At 43.4% G+C, this 23,816-nt stretch overlaps 1 protein-coding gene across 5 annotated transcripts in view; it reads left to right on the forward strand.

Moving 5' to 3' along the window:
• sh3rf1 (SH3 domain containing ring finger 1) overlaps nucleotides 1–23,816 on the forward strand; it is a 40,104-nt gene that overhangs the window by 8,256 nt on the left and 8,032 nt on the right. For 2 of the 5 annotated variants that reach the window (XR_013655436.1, XR_013655437.1), the window contains exons 3-12: nucleotides 10,597–10,872; nucleotides 11,288–11,383; nucleotides 13,490–13,795; nucleotides 16,436–16,546; nucleotides 18,926–19,053; nucleotides 19,645–19,815; nucleotides 21,225–21,499; nucleotides 21,574–21,881; nucleotides 21,955–22,280; nucleotides 23,375–23,619. Coding sequence is in view for 3 of the 5 variants with exons in the window: in XM_011472862.3 (XP_011471164.1) it covers nucleotides 10,597–10,872; nucleotides 11,288–11,383; nucleotides 13,490–13,795; nucleotides 16,436–16,546; nucleotides 18,926–19,053; nucleotides 19,645–19,815; nucleotides 21,225–21,499; nucleotides 21,574–21,881; nucleotides 21,955–22,280; nucleotides 23,375–23,543 (2,166 nt within the window). In the remaining 2 variants the exon portion in view is untranslated. Of the gene's footprint in view, nucleotides 1–10,596; nucleotides 10,873–11,287; nucleotides 11,384–13,489; nucleotides 13,796–16,435; nucleotides 16,547–18,925; nucleotides 19,054–19,644; nucleotides 19,816–21,224; nucleotides 21,500–21,573; nucleotides 21,882–21,954; nucleotides 22,281–23,374; nucleotides 23,787–23,816 lie in introns of those variants that run through there. The other 3 variants (XM_078945441.1, XM_078945442.1, XM_011472862.3) reach the window with 2 other exon arrangements.

Below are 23,816 nucleotides of genomic sequence, written 5' to 3' on the forward strand. Positions count from 1 at the left end.
GCTTGGACCTCGCAGAGCAGTTTGACTTCTAACCTTGCTTGTGATTGGTGGGTTGGTAGCTTAAGGGTTCAGGTCTCTTCCCTAAGGCGTTTCACCACCGCTCCAGTTCAATTCTCTGCCATACATTTAGCAAAAAAAAGTAGTTTCTTTTGATCCACAAACTGTGTGATCTGTGCAGGGATGTCCATCTTCTACATGACTCGCTTTAGGCGTAAAATACTTAGAACTGATCTTGATGTGACCTTTTCTGAATATCTGACAACCATTGCTTTCACCTAAACATGCAAGTTTTATCAAAGAGTATCACTGTAACATGCTGATTTTTTTTCTGTGATTTGACCTGAAAATTCAACTTTTTGAAAGTGTTGCAGATTATTTCTGGTCTGAATTGGTAAAGGAGTTTCCTGCAGTACGTTGTTCTCGTGTGTGGGGTCAGTTGCTGACAGCTAGTGATTAATTATTCAAAGGAACTACAAAGAGAGAGTATTGACAAAGAGCGGGCTCGCTTTGGCTTTTAGCCATAATGTGCTTTCTGCATTCACATCCTGCCTCTATCGCTGACTGGAGAATTACTCTCTAGTACCTCTTCCAGTGGTCTGATCACACACCACTTTGTACTTTGTGTTCCACACCTGCTTCTCTGTGACTTTGGCCTCTGTACTGAACCAGAGCCATGTTTGTTAGAACTGCTCTGGCCGAGTTTAAGATCCTCATGGCAGAGTTCAGCCCTACAAAAACACAGCTGCATTTTTACCTCAGCTTCCCTTTCTGTTTTGTGTGGGTCAGCACTGGGATATTTATAATGTCCAGGGGAGGGGGGAAATCTACTGCAGTGTTGGTTGTTTTGATCAGTGGAAGGTGCAGAGCACAATAAATAATGGATGTGCTTCTGTGAGCCATCCTGACTTTTTTAACTTTTAAAGGTTTGAAGATCATGTCACTCTGAAGTAAACATCAGGCCAAAAGTCTTCACCTTTTGGAGAAAAACAAGGAACTACTGAGTTTTGCTTTTACCCGAATCCTCGCATAGTGCTAACAGGTCCATGTTGCATCTGAGCGGGGAAGAAGGCAGCAACACAAATACAGTAAGAGTCACAGCACAGATGCAGTGTTTGTCCCTTGGGTCTTTGCGAGGTCTGTGTTTATAGCCTGAAGTTGTTTGTTCACCGTAGAGCCGTCTAAATTCCAGCCAGGACAAGCAAATGTCCCTTAGCTGCCCATGAGTCTTAAGCACAAGGTCCCAATTGAACCAAAGCCAGAATGTTACAAATCTTTTACATTTAGCAGAGAAAATGTGTCTTTCACTAGATTAGGTTAAATTTGGGGTCAATCATTCCAAGTAGTTAATAATTGTCCTGTTCCTCATGAGATCAGCTGAAGCCCAGTGAAGCGGGGGGCTTACCCTAAATAACTAAATGGGACAAAGGGGTGCAGATACTTTCTCTGGCACAGTAATGAGAGGAAATGCTTAGTATTCAGCTTGTAGTGACTAACACTCAATACGTTGATAGTGTGACATTTGTGGACTAATCCCTCTCCATCTTGGACACAATACTTTACTACATGCTCCACCTTTCACAGACCTAACCCAGATTATTGAGATGACTCAGTAAATAAGACTTGATTATCAAAGCTGATTTAAAATAGTGTTTTTATGCAGACTCAGCTTCAGAATGATTTCATCTATTATTACCTTTTAGATCAGTGTTTTAACAGTTTTTAACAAAATATGATCAGAGTTTGTCATTTAATGATAATGTATATGTTAATCTATCTATATAAAAGTGATGTTCATGCATTAACCACTTATTTTATATATTTTTATTTAACTAATAAAACATAAATAGTTCACAGTGAAAGAGGCATCGGTCTGTCAGTGCCCCGGTGCCTTTGTAAAACAAAGGGAAGAAAATAAGAGGCTGAACAAGCAGTAATGTTTACATTCCACTTTAGACTAAATGATGAAGCGTTTTGAACAGTATCGACTGGAATACTTCAAACGGGTGTAGTCAGCTGTCAGATTTCTTATCAGGTGTTATGAGTCACTGTGCTCATAGTCAAAAATATATGAATACATTTGGCTTTGCATTTAATATGTCTGGGGTGAAAACGACTTTTTTTTGTCTTGAACACAAAATTTCCCGATAATTACTGTACGTCAATGGGTTGCAGGCTCCTATATCGAGTCATGAAACATTAGCATCTCTGCCTAAACATTAGCTGCGTTTACATGGAGAAAATGGAATAAACGCCTGATCCGAATAAAAATGTGTCATGTAAACACACCGTTCGGAATACTCTGCCCCAATCAGACTCATTCGGATCGAAATTTCCTTCTGATAGGTGGCTTATGCCGATTATTGATCCGATTTTGGTGCATATAAACAGTTTATTCCGATCGTGGGTCACTACTGGGCTGGTTTACGTCATGCGTAGATGGTGTGGCGCTCCAGAGAACGCTTTGGAGCGCGAACAGGACTGGCTGGCTTCTCTGCTCAGAGACATGCTTCGTAGACTCGTAGCTTCCTGTTTGCGGGCAGGGCAGGGTGCTTTGTTGTTACGGTTTGCTCTCTGGAGGAGGCTTCGGACCGCAGTCTGCCCGGCTGCGCTGCGTGAACCAGCTGCTGGACTCAGGAGAACTGTGTCTCTCAGGAGAACTGTGTCTCTCAGGAGAACTGTGTCTCTCAGGAGAACTGTGTCTCTCAGGAGAACTGTGTCTCTCAGGAGAACTGCGTCTCTCAGGAGAACTGCGTCTCTCAGGAGAACTGCGTCTCTGAGCACAGGAGCTGCTTTTGAATGGTGTGTGAGCTGGCGGAGGCGGTTTTTTGAATGCTAAAATGCCGCTCTGTGCAGTCCTGAGAAACCTTGTAAACAATCACGTGAATTCAACCGCAGCTATTTAACAAAGTTTGAATGTGTACTGAGGTTAATTTATTAAACCTAAATAGAATAGACTAGGACTTGATGATCCCACAATGGAGGATTTGACCTGTTACCGTAGATTTAAAAAAGAAAAACATCTATAGTAATGACATCTCCAGTTGCTTCTCCAGTAGGGCTGCACGATATGAGGAAAACTTGAGATATGCGATATTAGTGACCAATATTGCGATAACGATAAATTTGCGGTAAATAAACAAATAGAAAAATAAACAAAAACATCATTCCCATTTCATTGCAACAGTTTAAAAATTATACTCCAAATGACCTTCGTCGACATGGGGGACAAACATCTAAGATAACAGGACTCCATCTGATTGGTCAACAATGGGAAGGCGTCCATCTGATTGGTCAAAGCATAAAGGGATTTATCTGATTCGTTAAATGCTTCAAGCTGCTAGAAGATTGTTTTAACACATTTTGGGTTTGCGATTTATTGCGATATTCGCCATCTTTTGCGATATGCATATTGCAGAGCTGGATATTGCGATAACGATAAATTTGCGGTATATTGTGCAGGCCTATTCTCCAGTAGTGTTTTGTTGTCGCTTGGCAACAACAAATGAACCATTAATAATGTGTCTTTGTTAACCGAGTTAATAAAGTTTCAGTAAGTGGCGGCATCCTCGTACACTTCACTTGGGAGTAAACAGCTGTTAACCCAAACAGAAGAAGAAAACATGGGCACATGCTCAGTAAATATCAGTAGACCCAGCCGTGTAGTCCAATTATGCACAAGCACTGTAAGAATCCTGATCGTAAACGTTTTCTTTTTTTTTTCCAGCTTTGAATAAAATATTATAAACATTTTAAGAGTTTGTATTATTAATATTATCAAAAACATACTTTAAATGCTTTAGTGGAAATGGACACATTTTCGCGCATGCAGGGACTGATCAGGTAGCTGTTACAGACCGGCTCATAACAGTGACTTGTTGTGTCCAATGATCTACATTAACAACATATCAAAAATTAATTCTAAAAAAAAAAAAAAAAAAAAAAGCTAAAGTAAAACATGTAAAACTGTTCATCAGTGCGTGATTGTATTTCATTGCGGAGGGGTTTTTACCCCTGACGTCTTCAGTGATAGTCGGTATGCTTTCACACACTGTTTCATGACTTGATATATGCCTGTAACCATACGTATTTTTGACTAATCTATTGACCGTAATCTATTGAAATCAAAGAGAAAAAACCTTGAATGTCGATGTGAAAGTCATGTCAATGAAACAAAAATACAAAATGAAAGTCAGTATCTAATAGATTCAGCTTTGGCTGCAATCACAGCACTCAGTCTGTGTAGAGAAGTCTCAATCATCTGCACACTGGAATTTAGCTCCATTCGTCTTTGCAAAGCTGCTCATGTTCTGTCAGGTCGCATGGATACCGGGCATGAACAGCACTTTTCAAGTCCAGCCACAGATCCTCTATGGGATTTAAAAAAGCTCAATTTCGGTCTCATCAGACCAAAGAATCTTCTTCAACTTGATCATGGAGTTGCACACATACCTTTTGGTGAACTCTAGTATTTTCTTCAACAGTGGCTTTCTCATTGCCCTTCTCCCTTAAAGCTTTGAGCGGTGAAGATCCTGGGCAGCAGCTACTAAATGCACAGTCTCTCCGGTCTCAGCAGCTGAAACTTGTAACTCCTTCAAAGTTGTCGTAGGGGTCTTGGTAGCATCTCTCACAAGTCTCCTACTTGCACAGTCACTCAGTTTATGAGGGCGGCATGATCTAGGCGATTCACACATTTGCCATATTGATTCCACTTCTTGATGATTGATTTCACTGAACTCCAGGGGATTTTCAAGGCCTTGGAAATGTTTTTGTATCCATCCCCTGACTTGTACCTTTCCACAACCCTGGTAGCCGGGAATACCGCTCCACCACACTCTGGACCCTTCATAGACTGGTGTTTTATAACTCAGTCACTTGGGACACACCCACACCTCTCAGGTGATCTGCATTTAACTGATTGTGAGACTATTGGCACTAATTGAATAGACTTCTATTGAATTAAACCATTAAATTTAAAATAGGATGAATAATTATGCAAACAATTATATTTCATTTCATATTTTTGTTACATTAACATTACTTTGTAGAAATCTGTTTTCAAATGGACATTTCTGACTTAAAAGAATATGAAGATTTTGAAGAGGAACTGGAAGAAGAGCACGGGTGATTCCAAGGGCTTTTGAAAGCTTCCTGTTGGTCTTATAGTTGGTGCTTCCATCTGGCCTCCAGACAGTTTGAATGGCGACAGACTTATATGTAGGACCTCATTTGGTCTGTGGTGAGGGAAACGAACAAGCACAGTAAGGCTTTGGTTAACCTGACTGTTTTATTGCCTCGTTGCTGCCTAACAAAATGTTTCACAGCTCAGGAACGTTTGGTGGGAACATCTCGGTTTTTAGTTCTTGGATGTCAATATTCAATTTAAATAGTAAACAAGCACTTTTTCAGAAACAAATACATAATTGTTTAAACAAAACACTAGTAACCTCAATAAATGTCAGTGTTGAAAAAGCATTTTGGTGGACTGCATTAAGACTTTTTTTATTTATTTAACATCAGCTTGAAACAAACTTTTCTAAAGTTCACAAAATAATTCACTTCGACTGACAGACTTTTTACTTTAGTATTTGTTAGTGATTAGTTTGGATAATATACTGTTAGTTGGTGGAGTTTTATGATTACCTTTTTTTCCGACTTTATTCTGATGGAATTGACTCAGCTTTACAGAATTATCAGGTGGTATTGTTGTTCTTAGCCTTGGTCCTGTCCCTGAACCTTATCACAGGCTTGGATTCTAAATGGCTGTTTTTGATGAGATTCCAGATTCCTTCAAAAGGCTCAGAAAAAAACGACAGCACCCATAATAAACCAAAGTTTGAAGTGTTAACCACTGACTGTATATGACAGGGCTGGCAAAGTGCGCCCCGCGGGCTGCATCCAGCCCACCTCCATGTTTGGTCCGGCCCACTGAACGATGTCAGAGACCCATGTTTTTTATTTTTTTTAATCAGGCCACACGATCAAAACGTAACATTTTCTTCCCCCTTCTGCAGTCTGTGTCCCGATCGGAAAACCTCTAAAGTCTCTGTCAAACAGAACAGAAGACAGTCTTTCCTTTCTATGTAGCAGTTCATCTTTCCCGGATTAGCTCGTTCTTTCAGAGTGATCATGCTGCTTTCTTTAAACAGCGTACTCTGTTCTGTGTCCTGATTGGCTGGAGACCTTGTCAATCAATCTCCTCTGTGTCTCCTGTACAGAAACACAGAGCTCTTCAGATCAGAAATCTGTGATCAATCAGATCTTTGTTTTCATTCTAAGATCCTGGACCACATTTCTATGAAGGTTTGAGAATTTAAACCAGAGAAAAGAGTGAAAATGTTCATGTCTGTGTGAGAAAAGTGTATTTAGGCAGTAAGGAGTTTTACTGCCATAAACGTCTGGAATCAGACTCTGTGGATTTCACCGATCACGGGTTATTTTTAGAACATAACTCCTGCAATAAACGAGGAAACTGTACTGGTGAAAAAGTAACACAGATATATGTATAGCTGCAGCAGAAGACATGGAAGCTTTTTTCATTAGTACTGGATGAGAAACAGACATGCAGGACACAGCTGCTGAGTTTTAGTGCAAACTGTGAGGCGTGAGGAGCTGCAGACCTCAAAGTCTCAGCAGGAAAATGACGGCAGAGGATCCACTATTTAATGTTTTTCTTTTTAATGTATCAGTATATTTTTTCCTGACCTTTTGTCTTTGAAAATCCCAGTTATTTGGTCATTTTTTATTTCATAAATAGTGTTATTTATTTTATTAAAAGGATTATAAATTTATAAAACTTTATTATAGGGCTTTACAATAAAAGAAAGATCAAAGAAAAAGAGTTCTTGTGGCCTCACAAGAAACCGTTTGGGGACCCGCTCTAGCATCCTTGTGGTGTTGGAAGATTTGTTGTTTTTTCATTCTTCCGATCATTCAAACACCACATGAACGCAGCATTTCTCTAAGTTTTACATGAGGTACATCAAGCCTTTGGTGCAACTGGCTCTTAAATGAGAACAAAAGTTTTTTACCTAAAAAACTCTAAAACATTCTGTTTTAAAATATCATTTTCAATCCAAAAGTTTTCATCTACATTCCATGTTGTTTTTTTCTCACTCCACGCATCGTCTCCTGGTCCGGCCCTTCTATCCAATTTTAGAACCCTATGTGGCCCGCCAGCCAAAATAATTGTCCACCCCTGGTATATGAGAACAGAATTGAGGGACTATCCCCCCAGCATTCCAAACAGGAAGAAACCAAAGTCCCATAGATTTCTATAGAGAAATAAACAGCTGTTACTCAGTCATTCTATTGGTCAGTTCTGCTACCCATTTTTTAACATTCATTCATTTTCATCTTCTTCCGTTTATTCCCTTTCGGGGTCACGGGGCTGCTGGAGCCTATCTCTGCCACTTGTGGGCGAAGGCATTGTGCATAGAAAATGAATGCATTTTGGCCAAATACAGCTAACCCTGAGGAGAAAACGTGTGTGAGCGTGGAGGCGGTGCTGGCTATGCAGACTTTTCCTGGAAGGGGCTGTTCTCATTGGTCTACGTCAGAATGTGAGAACCCACTCCGTTTCATGGGTTGGTAGGGCCTGGTGCTCAGAGAGCAGGTTTTTAGAGGAATACCACTTCAAAATACCACTTTGGGGTTGGGTTTTGTGAGGAATTATCATTGTAATACGCTTAAAAGCTCAAGATTTTGCTTTAGGCTCTTTAAGTGGTAGCGGTGTGGATTCCCTTCTCTGCTTCTGTGCCGGTCCCAAGCCCGGATAAATTGAGAGAGTTGCATCAGGAAAGGCATCCAGCGTAAAACATTGCCAATTTAACCATGCAACTCTTCCTCGAAAGAGAGGTTGTTTCGCTGGGGCAACCCCTGATGGGAAAAGCCGAAATAGAAAGAAGTGGTAGCGGTGTGGACTTCTTGCAAGCTGACTTGAGAGTTGTTGCTATAGAAACCATAATTCAGACTGACTTTAGACCAATCACAGCTTAATGACATTGTCTGGTTCCATTATAGCGGTGTCAGTATCGTAAACAAATGCAGACCAAATCAACACAATTTGGTTGATGCCCTTTCCACTCAGTGATGTCACACTCACTTGCCCCAGTTCTCATAGACACGCAATGGTTATAAAACAGAACACTGTTGCACTGTTCTGCAACTCAGAAATCATCTGATCTTATTGACTTCTTATTTTTATGTTACCTTGTTGCGTTGATTCCATGTTTATTCTCTCCATGCATAGTCCACCTGTTTCATGGTCTGAAATGAGCCTGTTTTTCTGAGCTCAGTCATCCATCAACTCTAAATGCAAATTATGCAGCAAAATTATGTTTGAAGCGTATTGAATAACACTTCAAACATATGGCCTACACACAGTGCTGGAAACAATATATTGCACTGTATTATTTGTGAAATTCTTTCCTCCTTTTTTTTGTCCTGGTCCTCTTTGACGTGCTAACAAATGAGCATCTTTTCCAGACAGCGCTACACCTCCCTTGGTGCCATTTATAGTACCATTAGAATTCAATTAAAGTAATGCATTTGTAATGGAATCAAGATGACATGAGGGTTTTTACCCCCACTAGTATGTGTGCTCATGCCTCAACACCATGCTGGTGGCGAGATCTTCAGCGACCATGTGATGTGCAGCGAATGTCCATGGCTGCCTGTCTGTTTGACAGCTCCAGGTTTTGAGCCTCACAGAAAGACTGACAGTCCCCTCTATATAAGCCAGACAGAGCAAAACCCCAGCGCAGGCTGCTTTTGGCAGCAGTAGCCTACCCCTGGCTCATTCTCTACCCCATGCTGAGACTCTGGATGTGCCCATGTGGGAGGGGACTTGTGTCTGGCATGTTCACTGAGGGGGTAAAGGCTTCTGTCTGGTCTGATTACCCACAAGTTTTCAACTGCTAATGGAGGAAAAGTTAGTAAAGGTCAGTTGTTGTGGAAAGCAAACAAGTTTGTCACTCAATCTCACATGACAGATTTTCAATCAGGTTTTTGGTCAAGTTTTTGTCTGTGTACGTGGCCTGAATATGCATTACTTTATTGTAATCTATTTCTTGCAGTATGACTAAGATCTGGCTGTTGGTGCAATTCTCCCCATCTGGCCTAATCTTTGAAACTACAACTGCTGATGTGCGTAGCGGCATACGAGTAATTCCTGTATAATCCAGTGCTTTGGAATAGAGCACAAAAATCCCTTCAATGCTCTGGTCAAATTGCATCATGAGCAATATAAGGGTAATTGCACACACCAGCTGTTGCCCTCAATGGGATTTTCTGTTTTTTCTCATTTTGTCTCTCATAGTTGAGGTTTACCTATGATGAAAATGACAGGCCTCTCTCGTCTTTTTAAGTGGGAGAACCTAAACAATTGGTGGCTGACTGAATACTTTTTGGCCCCACTGTATTTAAATCCATTTAACGTTCGTTTTGTCTGTGAAAAGAGTGTGTTAAACCTGACGTTTTGGTTTTTGATGTTTTGTCAAATAAAAAATAATTTTGTTTCTAGTGAATTTACCTGGTAATAGTGGTATAAAGATAAAGTTAAAGGTTTACTTCAAAAAGTCTCCCATTTTACAATGTATATTCAGTGAAACTGAGAATCATTTTTATGGCCCGCAGCAGCAGTCACTGACTGCAGGGACCATAATGTTTTCGCTAAATCAATGCAATCGATACAAACTTTTTATCTTAATCCACAATAAGAAGATGTCTAAAGGTCACAACAGCTTTCAGATTGTTTTTGTGTTTAAATAAAGTTTGTTTTTATACCAAGGACTAAAAACTGTCACAGTTTGAACTCGACACGCATTTCATATTTAAACGTCATCATTGTTTGTGTAGTTTGAACCTGCTCTGTCTGCTCACACAAAAAACAACATCGTCCTCTTTCATTTTGACCACAGAACTCCCTGCTGGGCTTTGGTGGGCTCAAAATCCCTGTTTTCTGAGAAGAGGCCCAGTTTCATCGGGTGGGGGTGGGGGGGGGGGGGGTCTTTGGTATCCGGCAGAGCCAGAGAGCTGTGAGATTCAGACGGAGTGATTCTCTGCAGCAGGTTAATGTCAGCCCGGCTCAACATCACGGCTCGTTCAGTACTTTTCTCCTCCTCTGAGCTTTTAAACGCTTCATTGGTCTTTAACAGGACTGCAGATTTTTAACCCCTTAATGTCCGGCCCGCTTTCTGACTCAGGATCTAAGTTTCCCCGTTCTTTGCCCTGTTCGGATTCTGCTGTTGCATTTGGAGAGCAGATCAGTGGGCGTGTGTTTGTGATTCTGATCACTGCGTCTACCAGCAGTGGGATCAGCAGGGTGGGGGGGCCGTTTTTGACTAAAGCCTTTTTCATGGACACCCACTCTGAAAAGAGGACATTGATGCTGCTCTCTCCTGCTACTTCCCCTCACTTGCTTGCCCCTCTGTCCCTGAATGAAGCTTTCAGGCCGACACACAAACCTTTCTCTGCCGGTTGAACGGGCAGAACGTTGGGTGTCTGGAAGCTCACACTGTATCCGTGATTTTAAAACTGGTGACCTTTTTTAAGCAAAGTGTTAAGGAGCTAAGACAAAGCTGTCTCTTTTGTGGTCAGGGTGTACCGCAGCTCCCTTGTGCCAAAGCCCTATATAACTATGATGGGAAGGAACCAGGAGACCTCAAATTCAGCAAGGGTGACATCATCATCCTGCGACGACAAGTCGATGAAAACTGGTACCACGGAGAGATGGGTGGAGCCCATGGATTTTTCCCCACCAACTTTGTCCAGGTCATCAAGCCTCTGCCGCAGCCCCCGCCCCAGTGCAAAGCTCTGTACGACTTTGAGCTTAAAGACAAAGAGGCTGACAAAGACTGTCTGCCATTCTCTAAGGTGAGCTGCTAACTTCACTGCCACATGATCTTTTCATTGCAGTGGCGCCCGTCTCCCAAACCCTCATTCTCTTATGTCCCTAAACTGTCAAACACACCAGCGCCCACAGCAGCCAGACCTGTGGATCAACACCTGTAATTAGGCTGGAGTGAATGAATGTTAAGTACACTGAGGCACAGCTTAACTACAGTGATTAAGCTGTTGTGTCTGTCCAGCTGTTGGGTCATACTTTGATGTTTTGCTGTACTGTAATCAGTTCATGTGCCACATAAGCAAAAACAAAGCTACTTTGTAGATCTCAGGAGTGCCGTTTGTGCCTTACAGCAGGCTGTTTGGTTTCATTAAGCCTTGCACTGCTTTATTGTTCCTTTCTGGTATTTCACTCACGTGTTCCTTCTCTGTTTGGGACATTTAGGATGACATCCTGACAGTGATCCGTAGAGTAGATGAAAACTGGGCAGAGGGAATGCTGGGAGATAAAATTGGAATTTTTCCCATCTCATATGTGGAGGTAAGGACATGGATCTTTTATTGTGTTTTTTTGTGTACATTTTCCTAAGATGCTGTAGCTGCTGGTCTCCTGTTGTGCATTCATGTTGCACCCAAACTTGAAAATAAGCTTCTCCAGGTTCAATACCCCATAAACAAAACCCAAACGGACATTTAAGAACTAGAAAGTCTCAATGGCACCTTGACTTCAGTGATGGGACACATTTGTGAAGATAAATGGTTTTTGTTGGGATTTTTTATGCTAGATTTCTACACGTTTGTGTTTTAAAAACTGCTTAAACTATTTTGTCAAACTTCGCACTGACATTTCCATGTTTATAGTAAAAAACAACATGTTTTTGGACTGATGTGAATCATTGTCTGTGCTGAATGGAAATTAAATGTCTCAGTTAAAAAAAAGTGTTTGGGTAGACATGTAACGGCACCCCATGGTTAACTGAAAATTAGATTTTGACCTTGCGGTTATTCACACATGATGGCATTATGGGGCCTGAAAGTGCCTCAAACTTGGCAGTTTGGCTCATAAGCGTCAGTCAGATCACCCTGAAAATGAAAAGGCCTTTTCATGGATGGCTCTGTATGCATGTCCACTCTCACTGTTGAGCTGTTTTGGGTTTACTTCAGTCCCTTTCATACAGCTTTTACTTCATTTAGGAGAAAATGAAGGCCTGTCTTTGTCCTCATCACCTACTAATTTACAAAGCAGCTACAAGACTTGATTGTTCAACTTATGCATGCTTTCACATAGGACTGGGTTGATTAAAATCGATTACTCCATCTGAGATCGATTCAAGTTTAATAAAATCAATAATCGAGCCATAAAAGTAAAGATCGATCTTTCATGCCTTTCCTTTTCCAGAGACAGCAGTAAAGTCTGCTAGCTTGATGCTAATGTATAATGGAATTTCCCATAGGGCGGCTGATGCTAACGCTACTTCAACACTAACATTCATTGCTGACTAAATGAATAACTTTATTTACTCACTCACTCAATCACTCATGAGATTTCCAAAATCTTTTAAGGAAACATTTTCTTAAAAGTAACCATTTGTGGTCTAAAGCAGCGTTTTTTAATGCTATAGCTAGCTCCACCTAGACAAACTGAAATGCCCTCCAGGAGAGGCAGAACATTTATCTTTCATATGAGTTAGTTTACAGCCTTTACAATGTTAATGATCTGCTCATTTTTGTTGGAGTTTCTCTGTTTGATAAATTATATAACACTGTATGGTCTTAACAGTTTCACTGGTTTATTATTTCACTGATAAAATTTACAGCATGTGAATTGTATCAGATTAATATGGATATCTTCAAAACATTTATAGATCACTAATGTATTTCTATACAAATGTGTAAATCGTGTAAATTCAAAATCGAATTGAATGACAGCGAGTGGATCATGTGTTATTATACCCAGCCCCACTTTCACAGCATTCTGGCCTCTTGCAACCAAAAGAGACATCAACCCTCAGACCTTTCATAGGCAAACTGTGTTACATCTCACAAAACAACAACCCTCCACAGAGAAAAGTAACATCTGTTGCTGTTTGTGGATCACATTGTCTCCATGCTGAAGATCTTTTCAGGAGAGTCTGGAACATCAGCGCTCAGAGATGGGCAGACCATGCTAGCTTACACTCAGACCTGCTGCTGCCACACCAAGACTGGTGATAATCTGAGCAACTCAGATCTAAACCTAAAGCCACTTTAGGGTCAAACCTGCAGCAGTTGACCTGTTAAAACCCCACTCCAATCATCTTTTAAAAGATTGTCAAACAGTTCCCAGTAGTATATTAATCATAATTATGCTATTTTTAGCCAAAATCAAATCAATAAAAACCTGTGTCGTTTTCTAGAACATAGTTTCTGCAGAGCGGCAGAAGTTCATCAAAAATTCCACCTCTGAGTTGTGGGCGGGGCTGTTGGCCTGAGTGTTTGGTTTGTTTTTGTAGTATTTCTCTGATGATGGAGGACATATCTAAAAATAGCTTAGTGTTTCTTTATTCAGATCATTGTTAATCAGGAGTAAACAACAAAATACTGCTTAAAAAGATTGTATTGGCTGTTCTGTACAAACAAGAATGCATAACTTTTGTTCTTCTCTCAGTTCAACTCAGCAGCACGTCAGCTCATAGAGTCGGACAAACCGTCTGACTCCAGTGGAGACTGTGGGGAAGGGGCCTCCTCAGGACCCCAGAGCAATGGTGCCCAGCGAGCAGGGGAGAAGAAGAACACCAAGAAACGACATTCCTTTACCTCTCTCACTATGTCCCATAAGCCTGTGCTTGCTCCTCCCCCTCAACGCCACTCTATGGAAATTAGCGGGCCAGTCCTCATCAGCTCCAGCAACCCAACGGCGGCTGCTCGAATTGGAGAAATCAGCGGAGGGCTTTCCTGCAGTGCACCTTCACAAGTAAGCCTGTCAGAAAGAAGATGCTGTTCTTTGAATGATCTCCAACCGTTTTCAGGCCACAGACTGTTCCAATCTCAGACAGTGTTTTCACAGACCAGCCTGTAGGAGGCTGATGTGGGCCTCTAATCGTTATTTTTAGCCTCCAGTCTTTTTCTCAATTTTTGAAAGTAAAGTTTTATCTTAATCCTCTGTAAAATATCTGCAGCTGCTTTAAACTTTATTTGTTCACCAGATTTCATGTAGGAACCGTTGAAATCTGTCAAAGTGAAAGCTCATAAACCAGAGAACATCTTCAGCCTCGTCCAACTTTTGACGTGCAACGCATTAAAAAACTTTAGAGCAGTCGCTGTAGGAAAGTAACGGATGGATTTTCAACACGTGATCGAGCAAAGGATGAGTCGGATGTGGTGGAAAAAATCCAGAGGTTTTTCAAAATAAAACTTCCTTTAAAATCAGATTATAAATAAAATAGACAAATTTAGGTTGTGTATTTTTTTCTGTCCCAGCTGTCCCACAGACAGGTCCCAGTTCATGCTGGGGCCCTGGCAGCACTGATTTCAATGATATTTTTCCTGTTTTAAAGGTTGTTTTTGTATCTCTGAAACAGGAAATGTGACTAAAACTCAGATGTTCAAATCCAATGTGGGCTCTAATGTGCTGATTCACAAAATAGAATAACCGCTCCGTTAAGTGAGGCTGTGCTGGAAGAGTCCAGCTGCAGCCCTTTGTTTGCTTCAGACGTCTGTTTGTAGGAACTTCCTCTCCATCTGTCACCAGTCCGGTCAGCTTCTCTTTTCCCATCGTAGACACAGACGTGCTGCATTCAGGCACAAACATGCATGCGTGACTCGACTCGTTCACAGATGAAATGACTCCAGCTTTGCCCTCAGAACTCCCAGCTGCTTTGGGATTTTCAGCAGCTTGAGGTTAGGATCTGACATTTAGAGGAACAGACATGCAGATGTATGAGACGAGTGCTGGGTCTCCATGTCTCTGCTCCTCTGTGACCGAACCAAGAGCAGCTGACCACAACCAAAGGACACGTCAGTGTGATGAGACAAACCTCATCTATTAAACCATGACAGTGGGATGTCAGATCAGAAAAGTTCTGTCGAGTGCTCTCTTAAACTGATTTTAGATCTTTATTAAACTCTGTTAAGTTTAATTTTAAAACTTACAAAGGGTTATTTTTAAAGACATCAACTATTTCACTTTTTACCCTTTTACAGCTCACTCACTGAATATGAAGATTTTTCTGCATAAAACATTACGTTTGAGGATGAGGTGCATCTTTCATCTTAACAATTATGCATAAAATGCTGCTCATCTGTCTCTATATCCACCTTCTCTGTGGTGTAGCAAAGTTGATTGAAAGATAAGCTTGTGAAATTCATTTTTTTCATAAATATAAACTATGTGAACTAAAAGTTTGAAGACAAAGGGACTCTACCTGCATTATAGTGTATTTATAGTTTGTTTGTGTGCCTTTGTCGAGGCCTGGTTATCACAGATCAGGTAAACACAACCTGGTTGTTGTTTATCATTCTCATCATAGAAGAAAGAGGCGCTTCTGAACCTTTTCTATGAGTCATTTCATACTCCCTCATTATGTAGATGCTTTATAGAAAAGAGGAAACTTGTTGGCTCTTGAAAAGTGATCCGTCCTCGCTGACAAAAAGACTAACCAGGCATTGATTTATAATTTACAGTAAATCACTTAGCAACAGTGAAGGAAGCTCTTTGCCCCTTTTCTGTTTTTGCCCCATTTCTCTGTTTAAAAGGGTTGTTCAAGGCGGTGTACGGTTTTATTTTTTCATTTATTAAGACTGTTTCTCTGTACTACGACAAACAATCAGTCACCATGAAAGGAAAGAAACACAAATTTATGACAATAAACTCATGAAGTCATGAGAAGAACGTCAAACATTTACGAGAATTAAATTCCGCAATTATGAGAAGTGCAACAATGAGAATAAAGTCATAAATTTATGGTTAAAAAGTGCTTTTTGAAAGCAAATTGTATAATTGTTTACTTTAGATGTTTGTCTGAAGTAAATAAAATGTAAGGACTGTAGCTATTTCTTCTCCCCACACAGGGTTACTGCACAAAATGTAGGTAGTGACAGTGTGACACGGTGAGAGTACTGGCTCCTAATGACCGTGCACAAATACTGCATGCATGAGGTGTGCAGGTGAGAAGACACCCATAAGACGGCTGCACGTTCTACCTTCTTAATTTCTGACGGTCAGGCAAGAAGCAAAAAGTGTGTACTCATCACCTGAACATCACTACCAGGTTCCATTTGATGTACCAGCGTCTCACCGACTTGTTGTCAGTGTTCGCTATGGCCTGTCGCTCACAGAAAAACATATGCATGAACATTTTCACTACGAGGTCACAGAGTGGTCTACGGTTTTTATGCTTTGTGCAGGTTACCTGAGTGCCCGGTATGACCGTTTTTCACCCAGACAGCCGGTATCTACCCATAAGGGCAGTTGTGATGAAGGCTTTAGAATGATGACACCCACATTTCCACATTTCTTCCCAGACCTTACTGTTGTCCTCCAACATCAACATGTCCCCTACATTATATTCAGTCCCTTCTAAAACATCACTCCTTTTTCCCTTTTATTTTACAGGTACATATTTGCACAACTGGGCTAATTGTGACCCCGCCCCCTAGCAGTCCTGTTACCACTGCAACGGTCTTCACATTTCCATCGGAGACGAGCTACACGTCCATTCCTTTGGTAGGTAGGAGGTTGTTGGGGTAAACAGATTGTACAAACACAACTCTTGAGCAACCGAATGACAATGAGCTTTTGTTTCCCTTTGTGTTCCATACCAAAGAAAAGGCTTTTGCAGCCACTGCCGTTCAGAGGTGTCGCCTGAATCCCAGCGGTTTTCATGACTGAATCAGAAGGTCTTCTCACTCGCACTGTAGAGCATGTTCAATTCAATTCAGCTTTATTTGTATAGCCCAAATTCACAACAACAGTCGTCTCGATGGGTAATTGAAAAAGTTAAACATAAAATCAAAAGGATCATAAATACATAGAATTCAGTAGGAAAATACTAAATTGAACTAACAAACTGACTAAACCAAACTGGACATCCCTGCCCTTAGACCCCCCTTCTATAAGGAAAAACTCCTAAAAAAAAAAAGGATTCCAGAAAAAACAGAGAAACCTCAGGGGTGTCCACATGGAGGAGGGGTCCTCCCCCAGGACGGACAGGCGATTTACCAGAACTCTTAGAGAAGAATGAACTTATCTAACTCTACAACTACATATATAAAGTCCAGCAGACGAGCTTCATCCAGATGGAGTTGGGAGGGGGGACAGTCGGGGGCGCGAGTCGAGCCAGAGGCAGGATCCACAGCCAGGTGTAGAAGCAGGAGCAGAGACGAGGTACACGGTCAGGAACAGGAGCACGGATGAACCAACTGGAATCTGGAAGCATGTGACTGCAGTGTGATCAAAGATGTGAATGTCTTATTTGAGTTTAAAAGGTCTTCCAAGCAGATGAATTCAAATTTGTTGTTTGAGACCATTTATTTTTGAGAAAATCAAGATTTTTTGTTCGCTGTTCTCTTGTGGTTTTGTTGTTCGGAGTTAAGTCGGTCAGTTTTCTCAGCATCTTTAAACAAACAGCAAAATCCGTTTCCAGGCTGTTGCTCCCAGAAATTCTCTGCTGAGTCGTTCTAGTATTTCTCTTTATGAGTTACTAAAGCTAGCGGTAGCTCCCAAAACATCTGCTGCATTGATCTGCAGACATGTTGCAGCTTTTATTTAGTTGAACTTTGTGTTAGAGACAATTCCCAAAGGATGTTAGGATGATTATTAAATGTATTCCATTGTAATTTCTGGTAAAGAAATTAAAAGCAGAAAGAAGAAAATCGCATTTGGAATGAAAAATCTGAGATTTTCCTGTGTGGCCATATTTTCCAGCTCTAAAAAGACGTAGTATGAACAACAGAACTGCAGTGGCTTAACATGAACAGTTATTCTGAAGATTTACCATTCTCTCTCCAGGGTTATCTAGAGAGGGGGGCTTTGGGAGACTGAGGATGTCGGTGAAAGACAAAAAAATCTAAGCTTTGTGTCTTTCTCTCCTGTCATTTTTTTGTATTAAGGATTTGGAATTAAAAAGAACACTAGAAAAAACAGTGCGAGAACATTTTCTCCCATCTTCATCCTCCTCCTCAGGGCTGCGTTCTGGAGTGCAGCTCAGTAGTTAACACAGTGGCCGCCGTGACTCCTCGTGACGCCGCTAACGCTGCATAGCTCTTGGCTGGAAGGTGTTAAACGTGGATGGCAGGAAAATCAGAATGAGAAGGAACCCCTCCATTTCACACAGCAGGCACACTTTCTGTCCGCCTTCAGCCGCTCTGGAGCAGGAATGCGCACACAAAAGGCTGCACTCTCTGCTTCACATAGGAGCGCTGCATGATGCTTTTGTACAGATGATTTCTGCAGCCTGCAGGCAACCCAATTAACTCACTCAAGTGTCAGCAGGGAACGGGCACGGACACTCTCCCAGCCGGGAACACACTGGAGGGCTGTCTGAGTGCCACTCTCCTCCCCTGGGGGGTCATGGAAGCCATTTCTCTGCAGCTGGCTGCTGCCGGGGCTGAGGAAGGGTGAAGGAGGCGTCTGATCAGGGCTCAGGCCCCACCAGGCTCATTTTGTTGAACTGTGTCTTCAGAAATGCTGCTTCAAATGTGTTTTCAAATAACTTCACTTTGAACAAAGTGTTTAGAGGGACAGCTGTGGCAGTGCTGTGTAATTAGGGTCAGTGCAAGTTGAGACGAGGGCTGCTCTGAAATGTGTTTGCAGACATGCTTTTCATTTCATATGGTCCCAATTAAATGCTGCGATGGGTTGAACGTCTAATATGGTGTATCCTAGCAACAAACAACCAAGCAGAGCAGGATCCTTGTTTTCCCTGGAAGGGGGGGGTCTGGGAGCAGACTGCACTGTGCCAAAGCCTCCTCTTATGGCTGTTGACAAACCGAAGGGGAAGAAGACGGCTGACGTTGACTTTGCTGCCCCCGTCCCGGCAGGAGGAGGCAGCTGACTGGTTGGAGGGAAATGGCTGTTAAATGCTTGCCTCTTTGTTTGTCCCAGGACATCCTCCCACCACCCCCACCTCCTCCCCCGCAGTCCTCCGTTAGCGGGGCAGCGTATTCACTGGCCGCTGGGCAGAGACCCTCCCCCAGTACAAGTGACCAAAGCGGGAGACAAAGGCCCACAGTGTAAGTCAGAGCAACACTCCTGTTTTCTTTAATGTGCAGTCAAATGTCACGTACAGTTTGTGCTGGGCGGGGGTCCCGCTGTGTGAGCTGCGTTGTGCAGCACACACACACACACACACACACACACCCCCAGCCGTCAGACCTGCAGACTGTGAGCTTGTGGATAGGGGGAAGGGGTCAAAACTGCTGATGGCCTCCACGGTCTCTCTGGGGGATCCTTTCCATCACCCCTGACATTTGACCCCCACCTTTAGCTTCATTACTTCCTGATGACACCTGAAAAGCATTAAATGCTCCCCATCATCTGGGTCTGCCGCTGCACGCATCAGACTGAGAGCTTCATGCTTCCTTCTGCAGCGTTCCTGCTAAAGCCATCTGCAGTTACAGGCCTGTTCTTACATGATGGCTGACCTGCAGATGGTTTGGTCCTGCAGCACAGATTCCTCTCAGCAGGAGGGCCTCAGCGGCCACACTGACAGAGGAGCAGCAGCACAATAGATCCAGAACACCCCCCCCCCCCAAAAGAAGCAGTTCTTCTGTTGAAATCTTAGTCTCCTTTGCTTACAAGTGTGTTATCTTGGGTTGATGTAGCTATGTGGCCATGTTCCCATACACTCCCCGTAAGGAGGATGAGCTGGAGCTGAGGAAAGGAGAGATGTTTCTGGTGCTGGAGCGCTGTCAGGACGGCTGGTTCAAGGGCACCTCCATGCACACGGGCAAGATCGGCGTTTTTCCTGGGAACTACATGAGCCCCGTCAGCAGGTCAGTCGTGGAGCCGGTGACGGCGTTTGTCCTGATCCCATCACGTGATCAGACATCAGGCCAGATCAGAAATGGATTTGATTTGGATTATGATCCGGCTATATTTAATGGGACTGTCTGCAAAGTGCAAAGTCCAGGGAAAAGACTAAAAAAAGAAATCCATAATCCCTCAAAAACAACCAAAGTTAATAAATGTCTACGTTGATATGAGCTAGTCATGAAAACTCATCGTCACGTTTATGCAAAAAGGATTTTGGAAGAAAGTTCTCATTATTTTTAGGAATTTGAAAGGAGATATGAATCACATCTGATCAAAAATGTACAGAACCCCCTGTTTTTATTCATATTTATGTTTAAAAAGTTAAAGTTAAGTAAAAGTTTTAAAGGTTTAAAAGTTTAGCTTTAGTGTGTTCAATAAATGTTTATCTTGTTCGGCCCAAAACCCAAAGTGTCTTTTGGATTTAGGCAACTGAGTTTGACCCCCCCCTCCTGTAATACGAGTCTAGAAAATTCATGCATTTCTTGTGTAAAATGAGCAAATAAAAATAGGGCTGGGGGGGGGGGGGGGGGGGGGTAGGACGTTTTTAGCAAGCAGGTCCTGTGGCGCCCTTCATATCACTTAGTACCCATGAAATCGCCCTCAAAACGGTTGGTGATCTAAAATGCAGCAGCTTCACCCTGAGAGGTGAAAACATTCAAACCAAAGTCTAGAAACTGAGTCTTAGTGCCTGAATTTATTCCCAATTATCAAACATAAAATCAGATTTTTGCATTCAATTAGATGATAATGAAGTTGATTATTGCTCATAGAAGGATTTCATTTTATTTATGACTGAAGAAACCCCTTCACCTCTGGTGTGAAGAGACTTTAATTCATGCTGTAAAGTTTTTTCCTGTATTTTTACTCCTGTGACTGCGAAAACTAATAAACATGATCATCTAAACCCAAACGTCAGTGCGATTGGTGTGAACCGTTGCTGCGGTCTAACGGAGACGAGCTGCTGCTTCCCTCCTGCAGCTGCAGCACTGATGCTTGGAGGTGAAGGAGGAGTCCCTCAGGCTCTTCCTCTCAGTCCATCACTGCTGCTGCTGTTTGAGAGAAGAACAGCATTTTATGCATTCAATGTGTTCTCCCAATGACATCCACAAACATCCCAACCAGGCTGAAACTTCTGTACTGACTTCAGATGGTGTCAAAGGGTTCATGTCTTGTTGGACTCACTTTGATTCAACAGACATTAAAACCCCAGAAAAGGCTGCGTACTGGGACTGCCATGCATGTGAACGGCATCAGCCTCCTAGGTTTATTATGTTTCTGGTTGGACTGAGACTTTGTGGTGCAGATGTTTAGCATTGACACCCCCTCATGTGTTCTCCTCTGAACTCCCTGCTCATTTTCCTTCTCTCAGGGCGTCTGGGAGCACCAAAGGGCCCATGAGTCTGTGCAACCAGGCTGGCAGAGGAGTCGCCATCCTCAGCCCCTCCTCCACTCCCCTCGGCGCCACAGCTCCAGGGACGGACTTGAACCCAACCCCCCCTGTGTGTTCCAGCGCGGTACCTGCCAGCACCCATCCTGCAGCTGTGGTAACAGCAGCTCAGACCGCCACAGGCCAGCAGCCAAAAGCTCCCCTGCACGTCAGCCCACAGATGACTGTGAATCAGGCCCGCAGTGCTGTCCGGACAGGTACGTGACGAAAACGTTGCCTCCCGGGCTGAGAGGGAGCTCGCGTGTCTAATGCTGTGTGTTCCATGCTGCAGCTGCCTGTCACTGTCAGGACAGGCCTGCGGCGGCAGTGACGCCTGTGCAGGCCGCAGCACCTGTCACCTTCCTCCCACACCTGGTAGTTTGTCAGCAGTCCTCCTCCAATCCAGCTCAAGGCTGCGCCCGGGCAGCGGCGGCGGCCATGGGCTGCGCGGCCGCCTCTCTGACCCCACCCAACGTGAGTGCCACGTGTCTGGAGGGAGAAACACCGAGACCCGTGCCTGTGTGCCCTGGAAGCGGAGCTGCCGTCAGCGCCTCCTTCGCCGCCGCAGCTCTGGCCTGCCGGGCAGACAAGGATGTGAAGGTTGTTGCTGCGGCGTCCACGTTTCTCTGACACCTTGTAGCTTTTCCAACACTGACGTGTCTTCATTTGGCAGAGAGAAAAGAAGAGTCTTCTGAAGCTGTTGTCCTCCAACAAGAAGAGGTCCCGCCCTTCTCCCCCCTCCTCCCCCACCCTGGAGTCGGAGCAGGTCGCTGCAGGAGAGCTGCTGCACGGCGCCGTGGGCCCCGACACCTCCCCGCCCTCAAGCTCCGTCAGCTGCTTTGAGCCTGAACCTGCTGCTCCATCCTCCTCCTCTCATTCATTCCTGGAGGCCTCACAGCGGAAGAGCAGTCCTCTGGACCCCCCCATTGCTCCGCCCCCTCGCCAGCCTTGCTCCTCCCTGTCCCAGCAGCACGACGCACGCTCCATCATATGTGAGAGGTACGTGGTGAAAGGAGCTCTGGGCTGTCTGTGTGGAGCCTTAGGCATGGTATGGTATAGTACGGGGGGGCAGGGCTTTGGATTGTCTGGGCCCACAGGGGGCTGTAGGGAGGGGCATCTTCTGATCTATTCTAAAAGTGTACCCGGTGGTCGTTCAATTATAATGATGCTGTTTTTAGCCCCAATCTAGAAAACCTGGGTTGTTTTTTAGGACATAGTTTCTGCAGAGTAGCAGGAGTTCAGTGGGTGTGGGCTGTTGGAATGGAGTAAGTCTGCACTCATTTCCCATCATCCCTTTGTTTACACTCTCTCCCGCTAGCTTACAGCCCCTCACACCCCCAACCTAACATTACGGGTTCAATAAAAATGGGGTCCAAATATCAGATCTGTCAATCCGTCCAGTTCTGATCCAGATTCCAGCTCAGACCAGGAAAACAGAGACTTTCATGGATCTGTTGGTCTGTAGGTGGATGATCAGAACGGAGCGGGGAGACTGAGACTCGCCCAGCATATTATATATATTGTATATATATAAGTGAGAGCTTTTTCCAACAGCAGACAGTCTGCTCCTGATTCATTCGAATAAAGAAATACTCAGAAATGACATTTGAAGCTTCATTTTTTGATGTCCTCAATCATCAGAAAAATGCTACAAGCACAAGTTAAAAATACCATTTTCATTGGAGTTGGTCCTTTAGGAAGTCATGAAATGGAATGTACCATTGTTGTGCGTGTGGTAAATGTATCATGAAGTATTTGTAGGAGTACTGTACATTTCATGAACTTTGTCATCAGCACTACAGTCCTTCATGAGACTGCCTGCTAGCGCTGCACACCAGGGCGTTTCAGGTCATTCGCCAGTGTGTACACACAAACTACACTATCTGTTCTCTCACTTCTAACAGTCAGGCTGCACAGAAGTGCACAAATATCATGAACTTTTTTTCTCTAGGGGCTCGCTGAGCGGTCCACGTCTAGATCTCTTGCAGATCACCTGTGTGCCTCATACAGATTTGACCCTTTTCGCCTGCAGGCCATCTGTATCCACTGAAGCTGTAAGTAAGGGGTGTCACCGACGTGTCTCCCCTCCCCAGGTACAGGGTGGTGGTTTCATACCCTCCTCAGAGCGAGGCTGAGCTGGAACTCAAGGAAGGCGACATCGTGTTCGTCCACAGGAAGAGGGAGGACGGCTGGTTCAAAGGCACGCTGCAGAGGAACGGCAGGACCGGGCTGTTCCCCGGCAGCTTCGTGGACGTGATGTGAGTCCACAGGACCGCCGTGCCGACTGACACCTTAGGTCCAGAAAGGTGTTCACAGACAGCACACTACCCATCAAATGGTATTGTTGGTTATTTATACATTTGGTAAATGTGTGCCTTGTACTGTTCCACACTTTACTGTACAGACAGACACAAGTATGTGTAGTCCTCAAGCAACCCATATCAACTGTTTCTATCAAGCATTTTAACTTATTTGGTGTTCTGTTGTACCGTAGATTAAGGGCTTTTTGTCTTAATGAGCACATTAGCTACTCTC

Source organism: Oryzias latipes, chromosome 4, assembly GCF_053564925.1.
Source record: "Oryzias latipes strain Hd-rR chromosome 4, Olatipes_Hd-rR_3.1".
Classification (NCBI taxonomy): domain Eukaryota; kingdom Metazoa; phylum Chordata; class Actinopteri; order Beloniformes; family Adrianichthyidae; genus Oryzias; species Oryzias latipes.